Source organism: Lissotriton vulgaris, unplaced genomic scaffold (genome assembly GCF_964263255.1).
Source record: "Lissotriton vulgaris unplaced genomic scaffold, aLisVul1.2 SCAFFOLD_1556, whole genome shotgun sequence".
Taxonomy (NCBI): domain Eukaryota; kingdom Metazoa; phylum Chordata; class Amphibia; order Caudata; family Salamandridae; genus Lissotriton; species Lissotriton vulgaris.
The window spans coordinates 312,611-336,885 of record NW_028250769.1 but is presented as its reverse complement, the minus strand read 5'-3'; the positions used below and the strand labels follow the sequence as shown (position 1 = coordinate 336,885).

General features: G+C 46.0%; 1 protein-coding gene across 4 annotated transcripts in view; it reads right to left on the bottom strand.

Annotated features, from left to right (window-relative positions):
• Window positions 1–24,275, bottom strand: part of LOC147663126 (epidermal growth factor receptor substrate 15-like 1) — a 326,980-nt gene that overhangs the window by 207,267 nt on the left and 95,438 nt on the right. For all 4 annotated transcript variants that reach the window (XM_086950659.1, XM_086950660.1, XM_086950657.1 and 1 more), the window contains exons 5-10: window positions 20,190–20,285; window positions 19,807–19,872; window positions 15,937–16,062; window positions 14,632–14,691; window positions 13,057–13,293; window positions 12,360–12,517 (exon numbers count right to left, since the gene is read on the bottom strand). In XM_086950659.1, coding sequence (XP_086806785.1) covers window positions 12,360–12,517; window positions 13,057–13,293; window positions 14,632–14,691; window positions 15,937–16,062; window positions 19,807–19,872; window positions 20,190–20,285 — 743 coding nt within the window. The remainder of the gene's footprint in view (window positions 1–12,359; window positions 12,518–13,056; window positions 13,294–14,631; window positions 14,692–15,936; window positions 16,063–19,806; window positions 19,873–20,189; window positions 20,286–24,275) is intronic.

The window sequence follows — 24,275 nt, the reverse complement described above, 5'->3', positions numbered from 1 at the left end:
GGAGGATAAGGCGGAGAAGGATGGCGGAGTCCACCAGGATATGGAATAAAAGGCTGCCATTAAACGGAAGATCAATCAGCTGCTCTTGAATGTTTTCAGGGAACACGCTGTCCCGAAGCCAAGCATGGCGACGGAGGGCGACTGAGGAAGCCATGGTCCAGCCCAGCCCCTCGAGATGTCCGGAGCGGAGAATAAACGCGGGGGTTACGCCATCCAAAGCATGATGCCGTAAGTCCACCTGAACAGTCTCCTGGGAAGCTGCGGGCCCCAAAGACTCAGTCGAGTCCCACAAACAAGAGGAAGCCCTAGCCAACACACATAAGGGAAGGAAAAGCAGTCCGCAAAAGTGGACTTGAGGCAGAGGGGTGGAGGGAAGGACACACCGGTTCACGCGGCGCTTGAAGGTGCTGGTGCAGAAGGTGTTGGGGCACCGGATCCCCTGAGGCGGGGCGGCTCCAAGCCCCCATCAGGTAGGAAAGGAGCATTCATTCAAAGGGAACCAACAGCTCCCTTCCACCAGAACCCTGGTGGAGAACCTCCAAGAGATGGTCCGCCGGGAAATAAGCAACCGGGTCACCAATGCGCAGAATACCCACAGCAGTGAACAGTGCGTGAGCGGAGGCTGCACCTGCCTCCGTAGGGGCTCGCGGTGGAGATAGCAGCTCCTCCGTGGGCGACGGCTGCAAACTAAGGCGGCTGTCCCCAAAGCCAATCAGGGCGGGCAAAGGCCAGACCTGGAAGTCAGAAGGAACCGAAGAATGGGGAACCTGCCGCTCCACCTGAGAGCATCTCGGCCTCGGAAATGGCAGGGAGGCGCCCTTCGATGACGCCGGCAAAAAAGACACCACACGGCAGCCTGTCTCTGGGGAGGATGACACCAGTAGGCACACGACCTCCGGAGAAGAGGGGGCGTCCGAAGACAAATCCACAGCACAACCTCTGTGTAGAGCCGTAGAGTCCGCCGCCTAAGGCAGGACATCCATATACAACAAACAATATCCCAACTGGTATTTTTTTTGGACAAATATAAAGGATATCTATACAGCATTATCCATCAAAGAACAAGGAAACTCAATTTGATTTTGAGGCAGGACATCAACACCACCCGGCGTCGAGGGAGACGCTGGATACGGCTCCTCCAAGTCACACCGCGCCGGGGACTGGAGTGGTGCCAGAGCTACAGTGGCCAAGGGGCGGCGCCGGAACGATGCCGACTTGACCTCTGCCGAGGCAGCCGCCTGCGTGGAGGAACGAGAGGGACCGGGGGAGTGACACAAAGCCCTCCGCCAGCCTCGACCCAGGATGTGACGGAGGTGGCCCGGCGACCCATGCGGCAGCGCCAGAGACGATTCAACCTCCGAAGAGGCAGCCGCCTGCGGGGAGAGACGAGAGGGGCCCGGAGGAGGATGAGGGGTCCCCGCCCAACCCCGACCCAGAGCGAGACGGGAAGGGCCCACCAACCCCTGTGGCGCCGCCCGGACCAGCAGGTGCCGTGGACAAGGCCTCCACCTGCCCAGAGGGCCCAGCGGGACTCAAGGATGCAACCCGAGCCCCGGCGACCTCCTGCGACACCAAAGAGACTCCAGCGGGAGTTTGCGGCGAGGCAGAGGCGCCATGGTCCGAAGGAGGGACGCCTGAGGAGCCGCACCCCAACAGCACCAAATCCGCCAATCCTGGATCCGAAACAGCCGGGGCCGGGGCCGGCGGCGGCGCCACAGAGGGACCTGCAAAATGCAAGGGGAAGCAGGAGGAGACGCCACAGCAAGGCCTGCAAAGCTGCCGCGTATGTCTCCATCTGGACTTTCGACACCCCCTCACCGGGGAAAGTGTGGATAGGAGGATGACACGCGGGCCGCATCCCCCTCGGAGAGCCCACGCCCCCGGCAGGCCGAACACCAGCCCCAGGGGACAAACTGCGACACTTACCCACCGGGGAGCGTTGCTCTCGCGACATCGGAGAGGGGCAAGGACGACGACAATGGCCGCTTCTGAAGCCGTCCGCTGAAGAAGATCGAGAGGATGAAGCCTGCCTTGAGAGACGCGCTGAGAGTAGTTTTATTCGGCGCTCCCACCGTGATTTCGGCTTTAACTGTTGGCACGCCTCACAATCAGTGGTGCCGTGATCTTCCCCTAAACATCACATACAAATGAGGTGAGGGTCCGTCGCCAACATTAAACGCCCACACGACGTGCAAGTATTGAAGCCCAAAGGAATTCGCACACTGTTCCACCAAAAATAGTCACAATGAGGAAGAAAAAAGGGGCCTAAACTGGCCCGAGCAAAGACCAGATCCGCGTTGCATGCGGAAAAGAAAAAAACTGGCGTAGGCGGGGTGGGACTTATGTGACTTTGCTGATGTCACGGACGCCGCATGGGCGGAGTTGCATGATGCCATCCACCCGGCACGCAGGGATGCTGTGGTAAAAAGTTTCCGGATCCAGTCTCAAGCCTGGGGATAATTCTACGTTAAGGAATCTGCAGGAAGTTGTGAGATAGCACTTGTCCCAAGAAGTACTGGATTTTATTTATTAATGGTCCTAATTTGGCGCATGTGGCAAAAATGTGGATTGAGTCGACCTTATACTCAGCACAACAAGGACAGTATGTTCCTTTACCGGAACCTGAAGGTTGGAGGATAACAAATCGCTTGGAGCGGACTTAAGTGCAAGACAGAAAACATTATTAGTGATGTTCAGTTTCTGTTGCCACTTGGAAGATATTATAGACAGATCATCTGGCATTAAGCTGTTAAAAAGGTTATAAATAATTCCAATGCGTGGAGGTGTATTTCCGCAGAGCTTGTCGATCAGATCACAATTGGTGAAGCCTGAAGAGCCCTCTGTCGTTCGTAAAAAAAAGGATTTGATAGCTAGATATTTAAAAGATTCCACGTTATCTAATTTATAGAGAAATTGAAGACATTTAAAGGACATGACCTCGTCGGATGAGCAGAGATCTCCCAATTTCTTTACTCCCTTATCTATCCAAGTTTGGAAATAAGAAGTACTAAAAATATCCGGTAGGTTTGAATTATTTATAGTAAGAGTATAGAATTTTAATCTGCCCATACCAAGAAGTTTATGTATAGCTGTAAAAACTTTATAAATATCAAGAAGGGTCTTAAATTTGACGCTTTTGTAGTATCCCAGTTCCAGCTGCCGCCAAAAACAGCCCGGAGCATCGGGTCCGAGCAAGACCTCAAATGGTGAGGGGGTGGGGAGAGTATTGTAATAGTATAGGGCATGATTGAAGGACAGTAGCCCAGTAGTAAAGTTTTAGGTTGGGCAGAGCACATCCCCCATTTTCCTGGGGAAAAGACAAAAATGTAAATGCCCTTCTAGATTGGGAAAATGCCCATACAAATTGGGAGAATAACTTTTCAAACCTTGAGAGTGTTGGTTTATTAAACTCTAAGGGTATAGCCCTGAATAGGTATAGTATTCTTGGAAAAATATATAATTTTCAGCAAATTGCATCGTCCAACAATAGAACGGTGTAAATTGTTGAGACAGTTCAAGGCTTTCCTTGTCTCTAAAATAAGAGGATCCGTGTTCTGACTAACTACAAGGTCGGTATCTGCTAAGATATCAATCAGAAGGTATTTGCTTTGACCACTACTCTTCCATCATTCCAGGCGATTTTGCTGTTGATTATAATTTGGGGTTTTCCTTTATTTCATTTGTATCCAGATAAGGAGCCGAATAGATGAGCCTCAGCTTCGATTTTTGGAATGGCTTTCTTTGGATCCGGTGTGACCAGTGCTAGATCATCGGCATAAGCCATGATTTTGGATTCTAAGCCGAATCTACTCACTGCCGGCATAGCCTGGTTTCCTTCTAGTTTTTTGATGAGAGGGGTCGATATAGATGGCAAAAAGTAATGGGGAATGCAGAGGCGTTTTCAGTGAAGTCTGGCACTCTACCAATGAAGATAACCTTCCCACAAATTGTTAAAATGAAGATATGTAGACTATGTTTGTTTCTTATAATTATAGGGTTGCGTAACCTTAAGTCAAGTTTTTAAGGTACCTTGCTCTGAAATCTAATAGGAATTTGATCAAGACTTTTAGCGACCAACTGCTTAACCGCATCGCTGCTGCGGTGATTTTTGCGCTGTGCTGCTGTTTTCAATTAACCGCGATACATGACGAGCTCAGCTCGTCATCCGCACACATCACCCGTGGCTGATGACGAGCTGAGCTCGTCATCAGCATCGAAGGGGTTAAGAAATGAGCTACAAGAGTCGTAAATGAAAAACAATAGTTCTAGATTCATGGGCTGTTTCCATGGGCAGCCTTGGGTCCCACCAACTACACTCTGACATAAAGTAAATATTTAGCTTTTGAAAGTGTTTCATATTTGGCAAGTGTGAGCCAAGAACTACCAACTTAAAAATGGCAAATACTTAAGTTAAAAAAAATTATTGATAGTTTGCAAAGTCTGAATCTAAATCGCCGAAAATAATCATATGCACTGCACTTCAAGGCACTGGGAGATTATCTGTCACCGTAAGTGAGCATGGCGTGCGGGCAGCAAGCATCACTGCACAGCAAAGCTCAAAAGTGAACTTTCCCAGTCTCTGGCTCTTGGAGTACAGCACATCCACAGAAATACTGATACCCAACCACTCACAACCTTAGATGGTGAGATACCAACTTGGAAGGGTGAAGGTAAAGGTGAAGCTACATACCACGAGGAACAGAGAATTAAGGACTGGTTCAGAATCATAGGAAATGAAACCAGTATCTTACAATATGTTCTCTTGTGTTTTACGTACTGCTCTGTTATGCATACAATCCTGTAGTCTGGTTGCATAAAATGTTGTAGAGTGAAATAAGGAGTAGTTTCTGTCCTGTAACTCCAGTTCTGTAGTAGGGGTATCTCTGTAATAATCATAATCTAGTGAATAGTCCCGCCCATGTGCGTGGACCCCGGAGCAATAAAAAAATATCTTAAGTCGTCAAAAAATGCAGACCTGCATAGACACTTAAGAGAGAATTTAAAGACCGATAATGCAGCCTATATCCACAGGCTACACTGTCCAGTACTTCAACTAGAAATTCCACCAAAAATTCACCGACAGCACAGCCTGTCCAGTGTTCTCCACAGAGAAAAACCTTCCCCTACCAGCAAAAGCCTCTGGAATGATAGAGAGAAAGGAGTGGACAGACAAGCCCCATAGGCTGCCATTATGTGGCTCAGAACAGGATACTGTGCCTTTAAGAGAACTTTCCAGAACTCTCTCAGTATCCCAGAATGCACAGCAGGTCCCTTTTACTCTCAGTTCTTTTTGAAGGCGTAACACGCCAGACATGTAGCATTCCCTACATGAATATCCTTCTCCACTGGGGAGGAGGGCGGGCGCCTATGACTATACAGAGGTACCCTACTACAGAACTGGAGTTACAGGACAGAAACTACTCCTTCTGTAGTAGGGGATCTCTGTGTATAGTCATAATCTAGTGAATAGAATGGCAAGCCCATCCCCATACCAAAGCGGCGGTGTAGAGAAGAGAAATAACACCACTACTGTGCGAACAGATTTCGCAGCGAAGTCTGCCCAACCTGAGCGTCTGTCCTGGCATCAGTATCCAGACAGTAATGCTTAGCAAAGGTATGGACCGACTTCCAAGTGGCCGCCTTGCAGATTTCTGCACTTGGAACATTACGCAGCAAAGCAGTCATGGCAGCTTTGCCCCTGGTGGAATGAGCCTTAGGTTTACCCCCTATGGTCTTATTAGCCTTTTGGTAACACAATTGTATACAGGACACAATCCACCTAGAGATGGATTGCTTGGAGGTAGCAAGACCGGTCCTGACTGATCCATAATTGATAAACAATTGGTCTGACCTACGAATATCTTTGGTTTTATCCAGATAACATTTCAACACCCTCCTAACATCCAGGGAATGCAGGAACCTTTCCGCTGGAGATGAAGGATCCTGAAAAAACGTAGGTAAAGTTATGGTCTGGTTGACATGAAAATCAGAAATAACCTTTGGAAGAAATTTAGGGTGAATACGCATAACAACCTTAGCAGCATGAAATACAGTATAAGGTTCTTGGCAACACAACGCCTGAATTTCACTCACCCTGCGGGCCGATGTAATGGCCACGAGGAACGCCGCCTTCCAGGACAGGTGCTGCAACGAAGCCTTATGAATAGGTTCAAAAGGCTCCTTCATCAATCTGGACAGCACCACATTCAACTCCCATGAAGGCGAAGGAAGCCTGACAGGAGGGAACACTTTCTTCAAGCCTTCCAAAAAGTCCTTGATCACAGGGATCTGGAAGAAGGAAGTCTGTGAAGGGCATTTCCTGTAGGCAGTCAGCGCAGCGAGATGAACCTTAATGGAATGGAAATTAAGGCCAGACTGCGCCAAATGTAGAAGATACGGAAGGATGACATCTTCCTTACATGTTGTTGGATCATAGTTCTTGGACTTACACCAGATGCAGAATCTCTTCCACTTGTAAGCATAGGAAGTCCTGGTGGAAGGTCGCTTAGCCTCCTTCAGTATGTCCATACAATCTTTTGGTAGATTCAAATGGCCATATTGCACTATCTCAGGAGCCATGCCGTCAAACTCAAAGAAGAGAGGTTGGGGTTCACCATCTGCCCCCCCGAAGTTCGTGAGAAGGTCCGGCCGGCATGGCAGCCGTGTGTGAGGAAGGAGAGACCGGTGAAGCAGGTCCGTGAACCACCACTGCCTGGGCCATTCCGGGGCAATGAGGATCATCCGCGCCCTGGACTGGGACAGCTTGATGAGCACCGCCGGAATCAGGGGAATGGGCGGAAAAGCGTACAGAAAGCTGTTCCATAGAGCATTCCCCAGCGTCCCCTGCTGGTAGTACCTGGAGGCGAAGTCTCTGCATCTGCTGTTTTCCGCGGTGGCGAACAGATCTACGTCTGGAGTCCCCCACCTTGCGAAGACTTCTCCTAGTACTTCGTCGTTTATGACCCATTTGTGGTTTTCCTGAATCAGTCTGCTCAGTGCGTCCACCTGAACATTCTGCACACCTGGTAGATGGGTAGCCGTTATCGTCAGTCCTCTGGTCAGAAGCCAGCACCAGATCGCCTGCGCCTCCAGAGTGCGTGATCTCGAGCCCCCCCTGCTTTTAGAGGTAATACACTGTGGTCGTATTGTCCGTTTGTACAAGCAGAGAGTTGGTCTGGAAGGACGGATGAAAGGCCTTCAGCGCCAAGTGAACAGCTCTGAGTTCCAGGAAATTGATGTGATAGGTGGACTCCGTCGGTTACCACGTTCCTTGGATCTGTAAATCTCCGGAAGGTGCCCCCCAGCCGTGGAGAGACGCATCCGTCAAGATAATCTGCGTGGGAATGTCCTTGTGTAAGGGAACCCCTCTGATGAGATTCTCCGCTGAACACCACCACTTCAGGGACTGAAGAGCATGCAGAGACAGTCGTATCTTGTCATCCCAAGACCCTTTCCTCTGATCCTCCAAGCACTCCTGCAATGGTCTCATGTGCAGCCGTGCATGTGGCGTGAGGAAGATACAAGAGACCATCGACCCCAGTAGAGAAGACACCGTCCTCACTGTTGTAGATGGAGCGGTCATAAGAGCCTGAGCCTTCCGAAGGAGTGATAATCGCCTCTCCTCCGAAGGAGACACGCTTGCTGACAGCGTATTGATAGAGGCTCCCAAGTACTGTATGCACTGGACCGGAGTCGTGACAGACTTGGACATGTTGATGTGCAACCCCAGCTTGTTCAAGAGAACGCACGGCTTCTGGAAGTGCGCTTGAGCTTCCGAGAATGAGGAGGCCTTGATCAACCAATCGTCCAGGTACGTGTAGACGAACACCTTGTTCTTTCTCAGGTGTGCAGCTACCACTGCCATGCACTTCGAGAATGTTCTGGGCGCAGACTTCAGCCCGAATGGCAGTACTGTGTACTGATAATGATTGGCGCCAACTTGGAATGGCAGGAACTTCCTGTGTTTGTGTGCAATGGGCACATGGAAGTAAGCATCCTGTAGGTCTATAGCACATAGCCAGTCTCCCTGTTGCAGCCGAGGATAAATCTGATGCAAAGACAGCATGCGAAATTTCTCTCTGCGAATCCACTTGTTTGCTTGTCGCAAATCCAGAATGGGCCTGAACTCGTTCTTGTCCTTCTTGCGAACCAGGAAGAACCGGGAGTACAGACCTCTTCCTCTTTGAGACAGAGGTACGTCTTCTATCGCCCTTCTCCTTAACAGGGTATCGGCCTCCGCCTGGAGCTCGTGCAGTTGAAACTGTGAGCTGACTGGTGGAATTGCTAGAGGGGGGCTGGTGAACCGAAGACTGTATCCATTGTTAACAATATTCAGCACCCACTTGTCCCGAGCAATTTTTCTCCACTCTGCCAGAAAAAATTGAACGCTTCCTCCCACCGGAGTGGGTAACGGATACAGGGGAAGTAACCGCTCAGGGCCTAGACCCGGCCGGGCATTTGTCCGCCGCTGCGGACTGCTGGCCACCTCTGCCCTTCTGGCGCTTCTGGAAGGGCCTCCGGAACTGCTGCTGCTGTTGTTGCTGCTGTCCCGAAGCCTGTCCTCGCCCTCTGCCCTGCGCCCGAACCATCTCTGGAACGGGCGGTAGGTCTTCTTCTCCTTGGGTTTTTCCAACCCGACAGCAGTCAGGGTCTCGGCCTCCGCTTTCATGCGGCCCATCACGTCGTCCGCATGCTTGCCAAACAGGGTTTCCCCAGAGAAAGGCAGGTTGGCCACCCGTTGTTGAGCCTCTGGCTTGAGAGACGTAAGTCAAAGCCAAGCGCGGCGCTGTTGGTTGACACCATGGCAGTACCCATGCGCCGCCAGAAGGGACACATCAGCAGCCGCGCTGATGAGTTGGTTCGACACCAACATCCCCTCATTCAGGATCTCCTGAAAATCTTCTTTCTTCTCTCGAGGAAGGAGCTCAGCGAATTGCATGAGGGACTCCCATAGGGCTCGATCATATCGCCCTAGCAAGGCCGCGGCACTGGCCGCCTTCATAGTGATAGACGGTGTCCCACAGACCTTCCTGCCAGCCGAGTCTATCCAGCGGCTCTCCCTATCAGAAGGCACTGTAGAGGACGGGGTGGTGGCATGCTGCTTCCTAGCCGCCGTCACTATGACCAAGTCCGGTGTCGGATCCATCCTAAGAAAAGCCGGGTCAGAATCCGGAGCCTGGTACTTCTTGAGGAGCCTGGAGGGGGCCGCCTTAGTCACCGCCGGAGTGAGAAACAACTCCTCGGCAGGCTCCACCAATCCTGGTACTAGAGGCAGCAACGGTCGAGACAGGTGCTTTTTATGTAGCGTCTCGAAAATCACGTAAGTCGTGGGCGTAGGCACCGTCACCGTGATGCCCAACTTAGCCGCACCCCTCAGCAGAACATCTTGGAATGAGACGATGTCTTCTACAGGCGACACCTTCGTTCCTGGGGATTCCGACATAGTCGGCGAGAATACCCTGGTCCCAGAAGAGTTTGTGTGGGATCTGGATCTGCGCCTCCTGTGGCGTCGTCTTGATCTTGTCGACGACCGGTGGCGACTACGCGATCTCCCCCTCCGGTCTGAGTGAGAACGTGATCTCCTTGGCTTCGGACGCTCGACAGGCCTCACAAGAGCAGGCGACTTCGGACGCTCCACAGGCCTCATAGGAGCAGGCGACTGCGACCTGACCGGGTGCCTCGGCTGAGGAGTCCCCTTAGGCGGCGTCGGGTATCGTGGTAGTGAAGCCGTCCTCGGCGGAACCACAGGCGTTCCAGAAGGAGGAAGCAGAGGATGAAAATGAGGAGGGGGCGGTGAAGGAAGCGGAGGAGGAGTGGGAGTCCGCGGCGGAGGATCCGTGGGTAACGGAGGAGGAGGTGTCCTCGGCTTAGGAGGTGTATATACCTCGGTGTACACAGAGCCCTGTGACTCCCTTTTCTTCTTAGGCGGAGGCGATGGTGAGGCAGAGCCTATCGGCGCACGTCGCCGGCGTGTCCCAGCGGATCCAGAGGAACTCCTGGCGCCAGAACTCCTTCTGCGCTTCTCTGGCATCAAAGAACGCCGCCTCGACTGTGACCGTCGTTCTCTCGACGTTGTACGCCCTCGTCTCGATGGCGAACGCCTCCGTCTCGACGGCGAACGCCTCCGTCTCGATGGCGAACGCCTCCGTCTCGACGGCGAACGCCTTCGTCTCGACGGCGAACGCCTCCGTCGAGTCGGTGAGCGCCTCCTCGACGACCTCCTCGACGTCAAGGATCCCCTCGACGCCGACCTCCTCCTCTTCGTCGACGCAGGGGCCGCCACTTGACGTCGATGAATCGACGACGACGAAGATACCATCAACGGCGATCTCGACGCGGTCTAGTCAGTTCCCTCGACGCCGAACGTCGACGTTGCCTCAACCCAGAGCCTTGGGGAGACCGGGAACAGACTGCTGTCATCCCTCTCGACGCCGTCGTCGGTGCTATCGATGCCGGCGGAGAACAGGGATGTTTGCTGGTCTTCCTGCCCTTGAAGGGCCCCCCAGAGGCCTCAGCATGGGCAGACCCACCTTGTGCCTTCAGTCTTCTATCTTCCAGGCCTTGAAGCCTGATCTTCATCCTCTCTCTCAAGGTCCTGCTGGAGAGGTTCTGGCAAATGTCACACTCATCCGGGACATGAGATGAGGGAAGGCAGATGATGCACACCTCGTATGGGTCCGTCTTGACCTTCTTCCTCAAACACTCTGGACATTTGTCAAACAAAGCAGGCATTGTGACAAATAAAAGAGAGTTAAAATACACACACAAGGAAGAAAGCACCAAAGTACTTCAAATGAAAGCACTCAAACACTTGAAAAGTGAAAAAATCTGTAAAGAAATCCCTAGAAAGGGAGAGCTCAATGCTCCAGGGTCCTGCTTGCAGGAGCCGGAAAAAAGAACTGAAAGTAAAAGGGACCTGCTGTGCATACTGGGATACTGAGAGAGTTCTGGAAAGTTCTCTTAAAGGCACAGTATCCTGTTCTGAGCCACATAATGGCAGCCTATGGGGCTTGTCTGTCCACACCTTTCTCTCTATCATTCCAGAGGCTTTTGCTGGTAGGGGAAGGTTTTTCTCTGTGGAGAACACTGGACAGGCTGTGCTGTTTGTGGTTATTTGGTGGAATTTCTAGTTCAAGTACTGGACAGTGTAGCCTGTGGATATAGGCTGCATTATCGGTCTTTAAATTCTCTGTTAAGTGTCTGTGCAGGTCTGCATTTTTTAACGACTTAAGAGATTATTTTTGATTGCTCCGGGGTCCACGCACATGGGCGGGACTATTCACTAGATTATGACTATACACAGAGATCCCCTACTACAGAACAATAGGTCCATCCCAAAAAAGAAAGTGAACTTGAACGTGAAGAGCCTTAAATAGAGATTCATGATGAAGATCCTGCAAAAACAACATAATCCACTAAATGGAGAAAAAAAATCCACTCTACCCATGGCCTCAAGCTACCCAAGTTCTAGGTCTTGTGACCTCTAACCACACTGGATCAGTAAATCTCTGAGGAACTGCAAGGGGAGAAACTAATCAGACGTTCCTGGAAAAACGCATTTATCACCAACTGCGTAACCACTACACTGAGAAAGAAGCATTTGTACATCCACTGACAGCCCAGCATCTAACATCCATTTAGGCCAGGTCCCATGTGCATTGTAAGTACAATGGATCTCTGTCTAGAAACCCAGAGTGTGCACATACTGCCTATGTCTGGGCGTGCTCCCTGGAGACTGCTCCACCTTCATGTTTCATGGTGCTGGAAGTTCTGTTCTTAACAGGGTGGGGTCGCGAGTATTCTCACAAACCAGCAATGTTAGTGGTCTAGCTACCAGGAGAGAAAACAGTGGAACACAATCACACAGTGTAGAACAGGGCTGGACCACCATCAATTGAGGAAGAGCCTGAGGACCGCTGATATGCGGGCAGACTAAAATGCATTTGCGTAATAGTGCCTAACACTGATGACTTGAATTTGGCTGTGAAGCCTGAGTAAACAGAAGTATCACCGGCATGTTGGACGAAAAGAATGACATGCCCAGAGTAGTCCAATATTTTTAAAAGCAATTTAAAATTTGCTAGATTTTGACCAGTATTTGACAAGACAGGTAATGAAATACTTTTTTTTAAAAATAGTTCATTGGTTTACTTAAGTTTGAACAGTTAACCACAGCATTATTTAGTGTGGATATTTTCATCCAAACCGATACAAAAAGTGTATGGATACAGAGCGCCTTACATGCATCATTATATTGGCAAGTATACCAGTGTAGCAACGTTGATGACAGTACTGGGTCATACAATTGCATTAAGACAGGTAATGAAATACTAATGAAAGTAATCGTGTAATCTTCTTACCATATGTGTGCTAGGAGATTCTGAGGAAGGCATGACTGTATGAAAATATCTTTCACCTCGTGACCACTTACAAAGCCGTCCTTGTCCAGATCAGTATTTAGAAAGATCTCGTCGTACCGTAGTTTGTCTGCTACTGGAACTACCCAATTTACAGCAGGCTAAAAACAAGAAGAGAATGAGTCAGCACCTATCAAGCACGGCTACAAATGGTTTTCCACCTCTGAAAAGTATGTCTAGTAAAACGACATAAAATAATTCAGTGAACAATAGTGCACAGTTTATAGTTACCTATGGGGCTGTACATTGAGCTGGGTGTGTTAAGAAGTAAGTAAACAGGGCTATTGAGCAGCTTCACTGTACAAAACCTACAGTGGACAGTGAGAACAGGTCAGTATCTTTCAACTTGTCTCAATCAACCTTGCCCAGTGTCCGCCACCCCGACTCGTCTGGTTAACCCGGCCATACTTGGAAGTTCTATACTGCATTAAGCGGAGCAAAACGAGTCAGAGTGCAAGTCCACAGTGAGGAAGAAAGTTCAGAGACAGTGTAAGACACTAAACCTTTTACCCACTGATTTGGCAGTCTCCCAGTGTCAACAACCATGAGGTCACTGATAAAGTGGGGTTAACGTGCTCTTTAAGCTGCAGGGCTACTGGCTTGCTAAAATCTCCCTGAAACATGTGAAAGTTATTTGTACCTGGACGGGCCTCGTGGAGTGCTTGGGTGACAAGCTGCCAGCACTGTTCAGGCTGTTGACACTGCCATGGGAAGGTGTGGATCGAAGGCTGTCTTTTGGCGGAGGGCTGGCAGGGAGGACAGGAACGGCACCAGGGAACATATGTGCTTTCTTCCTCTTGGCAGGAGGGATAAGGGATTGAGGTAATACGGACGGCACTGGCTCCTTTTCCAGGGCTCTGTACACCAAGTGCATTGCCTGCAAACATAAACATGACATGAGGTAACTCACTTTTTTATTGCATGATATACGCAGATTTGAAAGTTTCATTAAATAAACACAGAGAAGCGTACTTGATAGTACATGACGGTGTGAACAAGTTTAAACCTTGGGCAGACAAACTAAGAGTCATCATGACAGTTCCTGCAATACTGGAAGTGCACTATGTCAAATCAGTTTGAAGAAAGAGACTTGCATCAGACCGGACTTGGTAGTAAGTAGTGCAAGACACACACTTTGCATCATGTCCCTGCACTCAGCCTCATGGTCCCATTATGTACACTTGATGTTTAATAGTATTAAAAAACACACCAGAAAGCAGGAAGAAAGGATACTCTGCACGACTCTCAACACTTTCCCCAGGCAATATGGAAATCCACAAGGGATCTATGCAGGCTCTAACGCCAGACCAGGTAGTTCCACCTTTGGCGGTCTTTAGAACTCATTTTTCTTTCAGTAAGTGTATGGATCTCTGGGGGACAAGCCCGAGGTGAAGCCTAACCTCAGGTACACAGCAGAATGGCAGTCAGCTATGCAAACGGGGTGAGTTAAGATATCTGAGGAATGCCACCCTTGACAGGCGACTGGATCCATAAGAAATCATTCCCAACAACTGTGCCAGTAACCCGGCCATACTTGGAAGTTCTATACTGCATTAAGCGGAGCAAAACGAGTCAGAGTGCAAGTCCGAGTCCGGTGTCGATCCATCTTAAGAAAAGCCGGGTCAGAATCCGGAGCCCGGTACTTCTTGAGGAGCCTGGAGGGGGCCGCCTTAGTCACCGCCGGAGTGAGAAACAACTCCTCGGCGGGCTCCACCAATCCTGGTACTAGAGGCAGCAACGGTCGAGACAGGTGATTTTTATATAGCGTCTCGAAAATCACGGAAGTCGTGGGCGTAGGCACCGTCACCCAACATCATCATTCCCAACAACTGTGCCAGTAAAGAATCACGCTCTACAGCTTGACGCTTATCCTACTGGTAGTGCTGCTGCAAATATCCCCCAGCCATTAGGGCATGCCCTCTTACAGAGCTGTAATGTTGCTGATATCATGGGCAGCACACAATGCACCAGTGAGTCCACGGCGATGAGCCGACTCGGCTCCACCTTCCTGTGAAAGATGGCACAAGTTTAGCTATCTTAGAAAAGAAAATGTTGTTTGAATTGAGGAAAGTATTCGTTTTCACAATATGAAGGTTTCGACACTGTGGAAGTCGGTTTCAGTAATACTCCAACTTTGTCTATGCTTTGACAATAGGTAGTTAGCCAACACCTTTGTCTTAAGATTATATGTGAAATTAACCTTGAAGTAACCTACCACAGCAAACTCCTCTCGGTCCAGGTGTCCATCCTGGTCGATGTCACTAAGGTCCCAGACCTAAAGCAGAAACAATGCAAGTCAGGGTCACAAAGCAACAGAGAACCTGACTAATTACCCACTGCAAAATTGGAAGAAAAAAAAAAGCAACATTACTGCATGCACACACTTAGAACCGGAAACTATAAACGCTCAAACACAGATTCACTGATGACCCAGAGAAGATAAAACACATATGTTATATATACGTTTCATCTGCTCTGCGTTGTCAGTGATTCTGTGTTTGCGTGTCTATAAGTTCCGGTTCAAACATTGTGAAAAGAGAAAACATACATTTCTAGACCACAGACAACACCAGCAATATCAAAACTTACTACACACAATAGACCGATAAATTGGGTCTTGCTTAAGGTATGACATACACTGGAAGACATGTTATTGAATGTAATCTGATGATAATGACTCAATAAAAAGTGATACTTTGATTGTATGGTGGCTTGCAGACTACATCCAATTTTCATGTTTAGCAACAAATGTAATCATGAAAAAAATTGAAAAAAGAAATAATGCTTCTGCCTCAAAAGCACGTTGGAGCAAATCTGACACCATGAGCTGAAAGATCATATCACATCACATTAAAGAGAAAGAAATGACCTGCTTGATGCAACTAAAATGTCTTATTCTACGGAAAAATATAACGAGGCTGCGGTACTTCTGCATGCACGTAAGTCTACCAACCTCTATAATCTATGTATTTTGTGCTTATGCAAACTCTTAAATCCCTGTAGGATTTAAAATAAATGCCCTGCAAGATATCTTAACCATTTGTGTGGGAGTCCGCATGGTACCATCAAAGGTCTTGGAAATAATGAACAGAACAGTTTGCCAAGAAACTCAATGTTTGGCACGAAACACTGATTGCCCAAATAACTAAAAAGTAGTTTAATGTTGAGGGTGGCTTTTAGGTACAAACAAAACTTTGTGTCATCGAAAAAAAATGTTGTTCTGTTTGAAATGCAGTCAGTGAAGAGGCATATGAGTGCTTTCGTGAGAGCAGTGTCTCCTATGGAAGGATTGTGTACTTTTTACTACGCCAATTTCCACCACCTCTTCCCACCAATCCAGATTAATGTGTGCCAGAGCTTTTGAAAGCTCTTTACTACAGCCAGCATTGGAGCGAGCAACAACAGATAAACTAATCTACTCAGTAGAGAACTAGCAACCACCAGCTTCCACAATTAAGCCCTTATACCTATAGAGAGAAGGGGTTTGATAGACAAGAAAAAAAACATTTGGTGCACTTACCCTTCCAAGGATGTCGAGAGGTAGTTTTGAGTTAATAAGAACTGGTTTTACTTTATCTCCAGAAAGTAAACCATTCACAGGCACCAGGCTTTCGAAAATCACATCGAATTTTGCTTTCTCTTCTACCTAGTTGGTAAGAAATAGCCTGAATAAGTAAAAAAGTGTGCCTGTGTAAGTTTCAAAAATAACAGTGACTAACACACTGACTGATTTGCTTCTAAATATATTACTTCAAACCCTGTGCAATTTCTACTACAAACTAAAAATACCTTCTGCTATAGTGTGCTCAGTTAGATACAATGGATCCAGTGTGCATTTTAGTTGGTCAAATGAGTTGTAAAGCAATCAAACTTGGTAAATTGAAACCTGATTTATGTTCATGAACTGACAGAAAACACTGAACATCTGTGAAAGTGGCTCTACAATGCACATCAACAAGGAACCGTTTCCCATTTTATTGGTGCATTATTTTTTATGTGCTTGACTAGAACCCACATAGGCATTATTCAGTAACAGCATGATGTCACGGGGGAGTTAGTTTCTAAAACACACACTGCAAAAGGAGCCTATAGGCTTGCACAAGAGGAGTGCATTTATTGCTACTGACAAATGCAGAACTGATGTCAAAAATACGTTTCTATTGCCTGTTTGCACTCGGCAGGTGTCGGAAAGGTGATTTGGCAAAGAGAATGTCATGCCTTTTAGCTAAGACCTTCCAGCGATAGACATAAGCGGCAAAGCTTATCTATAGGCACAGAGGAAAGTGAGGACTGCGAATAAGGCCTAAAGAGAGCCATTTAAAGGAACGTACGGGTAGATTTCATCCCAGGAAGGAGGCTCAAAGAGCAGCTTATCTCAGATTTACACTTTCAATAAATCTTCCCAAAACCTCAAGTAACATGATAGCACCAGGAAAACCCAAAAGGCAAAATTACTGAACAAAAGTAAAGAACCAATATGGAGTTGTTGGCACAGTCATACGATACTATTTTACTGGGGATTTGCCATTTTTATTTTTTGTTAACTATTGTTTGGGAAATGTCATCTGTATAAAAATCGAACCATGAATGACAGTCTGATTTGATCGGCATTAGTCCCTTCATTTCTTGCAGCATGAAAAAACTCCAGTGATCTAAACACATTAATATCCTTGTTGTAATTTAAGCAACACGTTTGTTTCCCATCACAGATTTAATCTGATTTCTGTATCACCTCTCAAGTTTCCAATAATAAAATCTCCCGTTTTATGGTGCTTTTCATGTGACAGATTAAATCCAGGGGGTGTAATGGGGACAAATCACTACCACTAGTAGGAATAGAAACAAAAAACAAGTTTTAAGAAGGGTTGGGAGAGAGAAATTAATTAAAATCGTTACTTGAACAAAATAGTTTAAGGGAAGATTAAACAGCAAAGAAAGTGACAGAACGCAACATAAAATCTACTTTCCAGTTAGAAAAGAAAACAAAAAAGCAAATCTGAGATGTAATTTTAAGCCTGATTTACAGTTGGTGGTAATAAAAAGTCCTCCAATTTAAGGAAAAAGCTATGAAATCAGAAAAAATAAACTACAGACGGATCTCCATCATAGTACTCATAGGGTGAGATATTCCTCAGATGAACAGACCTCTGAATTTAGCATCTCGGGCAAAACTCAAACCATTTCCCTTTACCACGCAATGCTACCTCAGGCCTGATTTTATATCTATTCATTTATAGCAATGGTATCAACTTTAAACTAAGTTCTCTATTCGTAAAATGTTAACATGCATCATGACACACATCACATATAAGCATGTGATTATCAGTCTGTACACTGGTGTTTATCTCTGGAGAAATCACTTTTACGCTGGAGGTTTCCACAGAACAGGGAGGATGTCGCTTCCAGTTAAATCCATCCTTGAATGTTACGTGTAGAATCTAAGCTGCTGTGTAATTGTTTTGTTTGTCGTTAAACACGCAGAGAGGAGGAGTAACCACTAACAAAGACAAGGCAATGAAGGGCTTATTCACTATTCCAATAAATCTTCTTGTTTATTTGGTACAAAGACATCTTTCCAAAAGAAAAGCTCTCAGGAGTTTAAATCAATATAATGCGTGGTACAGTATGAGAAACTGTGTTGGGTGATAACCACTGTTATCAGGAATTGTAACCACTGTTATCAGGAATTGTAACCACTGTTATCAGGAATTGTAACCACTGTTATTAGGAATTGTAACAAAGTGGTGAATACCACGCCAGACAAGACAGTGACTTGATACAAATCCCTAGCAATTCAATTGAGATTCAATATATTATAGTCAACCTACATGTATTTATGTGTAAACACGGAAAAGCAACATGAGTAGTAAAAGACTACTTGGGCAATAAATCTATATTATTGTAAAATATTGGAGAATGAGTGTTCAGCCCTATTTATTAGTTTCTGTGGTTTTACAGCTCCACTTTACATTCATTTGAGACTACAAAGAAGTCTCCATGTAACTGGAGTACGGGGTCTAGCTTTGCCTTTTGACAGGTCCACGTGGTACACGGTATGAGGAGATGGAGGAAGCTTTGAGAAATTTACTAAATCAAATGATTTTGGAGAGTATGATTCAGTTCTTTTTTTGTATGGTCCTGTGATTAGAAAGTAGAGTATTGTAGGTGTTAGGTTTTTAATGGGCTCTTGGCATACAGTGTAGGGTTTTGAGGGGTGGTTTTACTTTGCCACTCTTCTAGAACCTTTATTAGCCTACAAGCTGTTCGTGTTGTGCGCGCACATACTTTTACATATTACCTACATGCATATAGAAATACAGTCGTCATTGAATGCATCGTTATGGTTAGGTCTCACTTTCCATTGTAAAGCATATTTTTTGGTATGCTAAAAACTTGTGTTGTTTAAAAAATCTCTTTGTGAGGTAATGACCATTCCATTTAAGAAGCGGTATGGCATGAGTGGTGAATTTTAGTTTTCCCTTAAACATTTTGACTTCACTTTAACAATGTATCAATATTTTTCAGTGTATTTGGGAGGTTTTTATAAACTAATATTAGACTTTTGAGAAAAGGTTTACTATAACTTGCTGATAAAGTACAGCCTCATATACTCGTTGCCTTTAATACTAAAGCTTTGGAGCACATAATATGCACAGATATATTACACTGCCAAATTTTAATGCCGTTCTTGTATTAATCTGAAGGGGTCACTTGCATAAATATGCATGCTATGTTTAATGACTTTCTTAGGACCAGAATCCATTTTATCCAGTGTTGTACATTTACTGCCTCAGGCAGTACAGCATAGCCTTGGGCCCTATGTTGGCAATCAAAAGGGTAATTATACGAAGGCTGTGTGCTCATCTATATGTTTATATATCATGTTAACGTAACATCGAAGTAACAGTTTCTGCTGCGTTCTCATCTTCCAATTGACTTATATTGGGAATAAAATGTGTAAAAATGCCTGTAATCTGAACAGAATTTAGCATTCTGTGTTTTGAGCAAAAGCCCTGGATTTTGAATCGACAATTGCCATTTGCTTGATTTTGCTTGGCTGTACACAATTTTAGCATTAAACACGTTACACTTTAGGCCCCAAAGTTTTGCAATTTATTCTACGTTACTTTTAGCAAAGAGTTTTTTTGTGAATAGTCACACAAACACACATAAATACATAACAGACAAATGAACCTTCCGATGAGTGACATGGTATGCCCCTGCATCTGTCTGTGGTACAAACTCATTCATTGTCAGACTTTGAACAACTTTGTGCCGAAACCATGAGGGTCTGTGCAAACATATTTTGTAGTCAACACAAAAAAACAGGCCTACTCCCACACAGCATCACATTAAAGTAAACAACTCCAGAATGTCCTAAATAACTTACCCGGACAGACCAATGCGCCTCCGTGGGAGGGGGAGGAGTGACCATTAGGGGGCTACTAGTGTCTCTCTAAAAAGTACAAAAAAGGCATTCATTATTTTGTCCCATAACCTATTCAAAATTCAATAAGTTAGAGCATGCAAACTTAGGAAATGGTACATGCGCACATTTAGCAATATTTTCCCGCATTTTTCAGTTCCATTAAAACTTTTGTTTGTGTTTAATAGTGAAAAGAGTGGTATGAATTTCTAGAAAGGTGCTATGGCTTCTCTGAGGGCTGATGCAGAGTTTGAAATTATACCAGCTTTCTGAAAAGTAGGCATAGAAAGCAAACATGGACATAGCTGCATGAATGCAACATCAATGAAATAAAGAAAAACACTCACAAACTTAGGCGGCGGCAGTGCCAGACTTAAACTGCTCATGGCAACTTCATGGCCATTTTGTGCACAGGCAACAAGGCGCAATGCCACGTAAAATCCCTACAAAATACAAATCAAAGAGTGTTAGGAAAGAATATCACATGCTATGAATAAGCAAGCCATGTACAGTTTATATAGTGCAAACAATTTACAGGACAACTTGGTCAATTTAAACTTGGCATAACTATTGGTATTTTAGATAACAGACAGGATGACAGCTTTAGCAACTGAAATACAGCATGAACTTAAGGAGAACAAGTCTCCCAATGCTGCCCTCTTCATCCATACCAATGAGTTTCTCTCCTCTCTGGAGAAGCCACTCTAGTCCCACCTCAAGTCTGTCTGGAACTTTGAGGACAAAGGCCTTTGAAACTGAAGTTTCTGAATATGGCCTATTTCAGGAACAAAGGGATTGCAAAATAATTGAAGCATTTCTGCTTTATGTCAACTGTGACAAGATACAAGGCATACCCTCAAAGAGACTAATACAGCAGCATGATTAGAAGAAAGATCAAAGTACACTGCCTGCTTAGCACTGACATCAGAGGGGGAAATTGTTTGGTTAGGTGTTTTTTTTTCACTTTTCATCTGCTTCAGAAAAGTGAGTATCTACGTTGGCTTTTTGAGGAATACCAGCCCATGAATCTGCTTGGGGACAAACAGTGAAGTGTACTTCCACAGATGGGGAGTACAGAGACATGGAGCTACATATAGCACTCAGTAACAGACCGCTAACATCTGACATAAATCAAGCCGTCAATGATTTCTAGAACTGGTTAAACACAGCGGCTGATAAGGTTGCACCTAAGGTGGCCAAGATACCTCGACTTAAAAAGGTCTTGTCTCCCTGGTATTCGCCCAATCTCAAATTAGTAAAGATCAAGTGTAGGCAAAAGGAACGAATTTGGAGATCCCAATATGATGATGCACACAAGAAAGAATATTGCGCAGCCTTGGAAGAATACAAGGCCGCAATTATACAGGCTAAGGAATATGCTACTTACCAGTATGCATCTGTTCTTGGCATAGAGGGCTGCAGAGTGGTACATTATGAATAGATCAACATCTGGTGTTGGGCTCGGATGATTGCACTTTGTTTTTCTCTTGGAGAGTCTTTTCTCTCTTGGTGACTCCTCCCTTGGTTGGTAGTGCGCATGGGCATCGGCTCCATCCTTAGATTGTTTTGCCATAGTAGGGTTAGATGGAGTAGTATAGTAGAATACAGATAAGAGTGCCCATGTAAGTGTATCTAAATAAGATAATGTTGGAACAGACACAGGTTTCCGGGGAGGCTGGGAGGGCATGTACCACTCTGCAGCCCTCTATGCCAAGAACAGATGCATACTGGTAAGTAGCATATTCCGTTCGAGGCATATGGGCTGCAGATGGTACATTATGAATAGACTATATAGCAGTTCTCTCCCTAGCGGTGGTCGCCCGTGTCTGTTGCAACTGTCTGAAACAATGTTTTTAATACTGCTTGTCCCACTCTAGCTTGTTGTGTTGTGTGCACATCTACACAATAGTGTTTTGTGAAGGTGTGCGGTGTAACCCAGGTAGCCGCTTTGCATATGTCATCTAGTGGAATGTTTCCCAGAAATGCCATAGATGCTCCTAGTTTACGTGTAGAGTGAGCTCTAGGAGGAACAGTTAATGTTCTCTTTGCCTTTAAGTAGCATATTTGAATGCATTTTACAATCCATCTGGCAATGCCCGCTTTGGAGATGGGATTGCCTTTATGTGTGGGAGAAAACGCAACAAATAGCTGTTTTGTCTTTCTGAAAGTTTGTGTTCTTTCTATATAGTACAATATGGCCCTTCTAACATCCAGTGTATGTAGGGCTCTTTCAGCTACTGTTTGTGGTTTTGGAAAGAAAACCGGTAATTCCACTGACTGATTGATGTGGAATGCTGAAATAACCTTCGGTAAGAATTTTGGGTTTGTTCTAAGAACCACTTTATTTTGGTGTAGCTGCATAAATGGTTCTTGAATCGTAAAAGCCTGCAGTTCACTTACTCTTCTAAGTGACGTGATAGCTATGAGGAAGGCTACCTTCCATGTGAGGAATTGTATTTCACACCTATGCATAGGTTCAAATGGTGGCCCCATTAGTCTGGTAAGCACTATGTTGAGATTCCAGACTGGGGAAGGTGGTCTTCTTGGTGGAATGACTCTTTTGAGTCCTTCCATGAAAGCTTTAATTGCTGGTACTTTGAACAGTGACAGATGTTGTCTGTTTTGTAGGTATGCCGCTATGGCTGCTAGATGAACTCTGATAGAGGTATATGCTAGATTACATTGCTGTAAGTGTAACAAATAGCAAATGATTTGTTTAGTGGATGCGTCCAGAGGGTTGATGTGCTTACTGTTACAGTGTATAGCAAACCTCTTCCATTTTGCTGCATAGCATGCTCTGGTGGTAGGACGTCTTGCTTGTTTAATGATTTCCATGCATTCTGGTGGTAAATCTAAATATCCAAACTCTATGACCTCAGGAGCCAGATCGCTAGGTTCAGTTGTTTGGGATCTGGGTGCATTATTTCTCCATGGTTCTGTGTAAGATGCATGGGTAATAACCTTAGCTTTTGATGTGGTACTTGTGAGAGTTGTAGCAGCGTGGTGAACCACGGCTGTCTTGCCCACGTGGGTGCCACTAGTATCATTGTCATTGAATGTTGCTGCAGTTTCCGAACCAGTAATGGAATTAGTGGTAGAGGGAACGCGTAAGCAAATCTGTTGGACCAATTTATCCACAGTGCATTGCCCTGGGACCTTTGGTGTGGGTACCTGGATGCGAATTCTTTGCATTTTGCGTTCTGATGATTGGCAAACAGATCTATCTCTGGTTGCCCCCATTTTTGGAAGAATGGCTGTAGTATTTGGTCGTGCAGCTCCCATTCGTGTACTTGTTCTGACTGTCTGCTTAGGATGTCTGCTATTTGGTTTTGAACTCCTGGTAGGTGTTCCGCTAACAGGTAGATCTTTTGAGGAATGGCCCATCTCCATATGTCCTGTGCTAGTCTGGACAGTTGGAGAGAGTGTGTCCCCCCCTGTTTTTGAATATAATACATTGCAGTCATGTTGTCTGTTCTGATCAGGACTGCTTTGCCTGTTATTTGCATTTGGAAAGCTTTTAGTGCTAGAAATATTGCTAATAGCTCTAGGTAGTTGATGTGGGTTGGGGTATGCTATTGCCTTTTCTGTGTCTACTGTAGCCCCCAGGTATTGCTGAATCTGGTTTGGTTGCAGGTGTGATTTTTTGTAGTTCACCGTGAACCCTAGGTGGTGCAGCAATTGAATTGTCTTCTGTGTGTTGTGAAGACATTCTTCCTTTGACTTGGCCTTTATTAGCCAATCATCCAAGTATGGGAAGACATGTATTTGTTGTCTTCTCAGGTGTGCTGCCACCACAGCTAGGCATTTTGTGAAAACTCTCGGTGCTGTTGTGACACCGAATGGAAGGACTTTGAACTGGTAGTGTTGTCCTTCTAACACAAACCTTAGGTATTTTCTGTGGGCTTTGTGAATTGGGATATGAAAGTAAGCGTCTTTTAGATCCAGTGTAGAAAGAAAGTCCCCTTTCTTCAGTAAAGGGAGTACTTGTTGGAGCGTGACCATGTGGAAGTGCTCCGAATTTATGTAAGCATTGAGAGGTCTGAGGTCTAATATTGGTCGTAGGGACCCGTCCTTTTTGGGGATCAGGAAGTATAGAGAGTATACTCCTGTGCCCTGTTGATCTTTTGGGACCTTCTCTATTGCATGCTTTTGTAGAAGTGCTAGCACTTCTTCTCTTAACAATGTCAGATGATCCTGACTCATTGGACGCTGTTTGGGGGGGATGTTTGGTGGGGTATCTGTGAGTTCTAGGCAATAACCATGTTGGATAATTTGTCTCACCCACTTGTCTGACGTGATGTTTTCCCAGACAGGTAGGAACTGTGATAGACGTCCCCCGACCGGTGTTATGTGGTCTGGGGGGAGTTCTATGAAGTCACTGTTTTGGTGTTGAGGCGTTGCGGTTATTATTATTTCCGCGGCCTCTTCCCTTA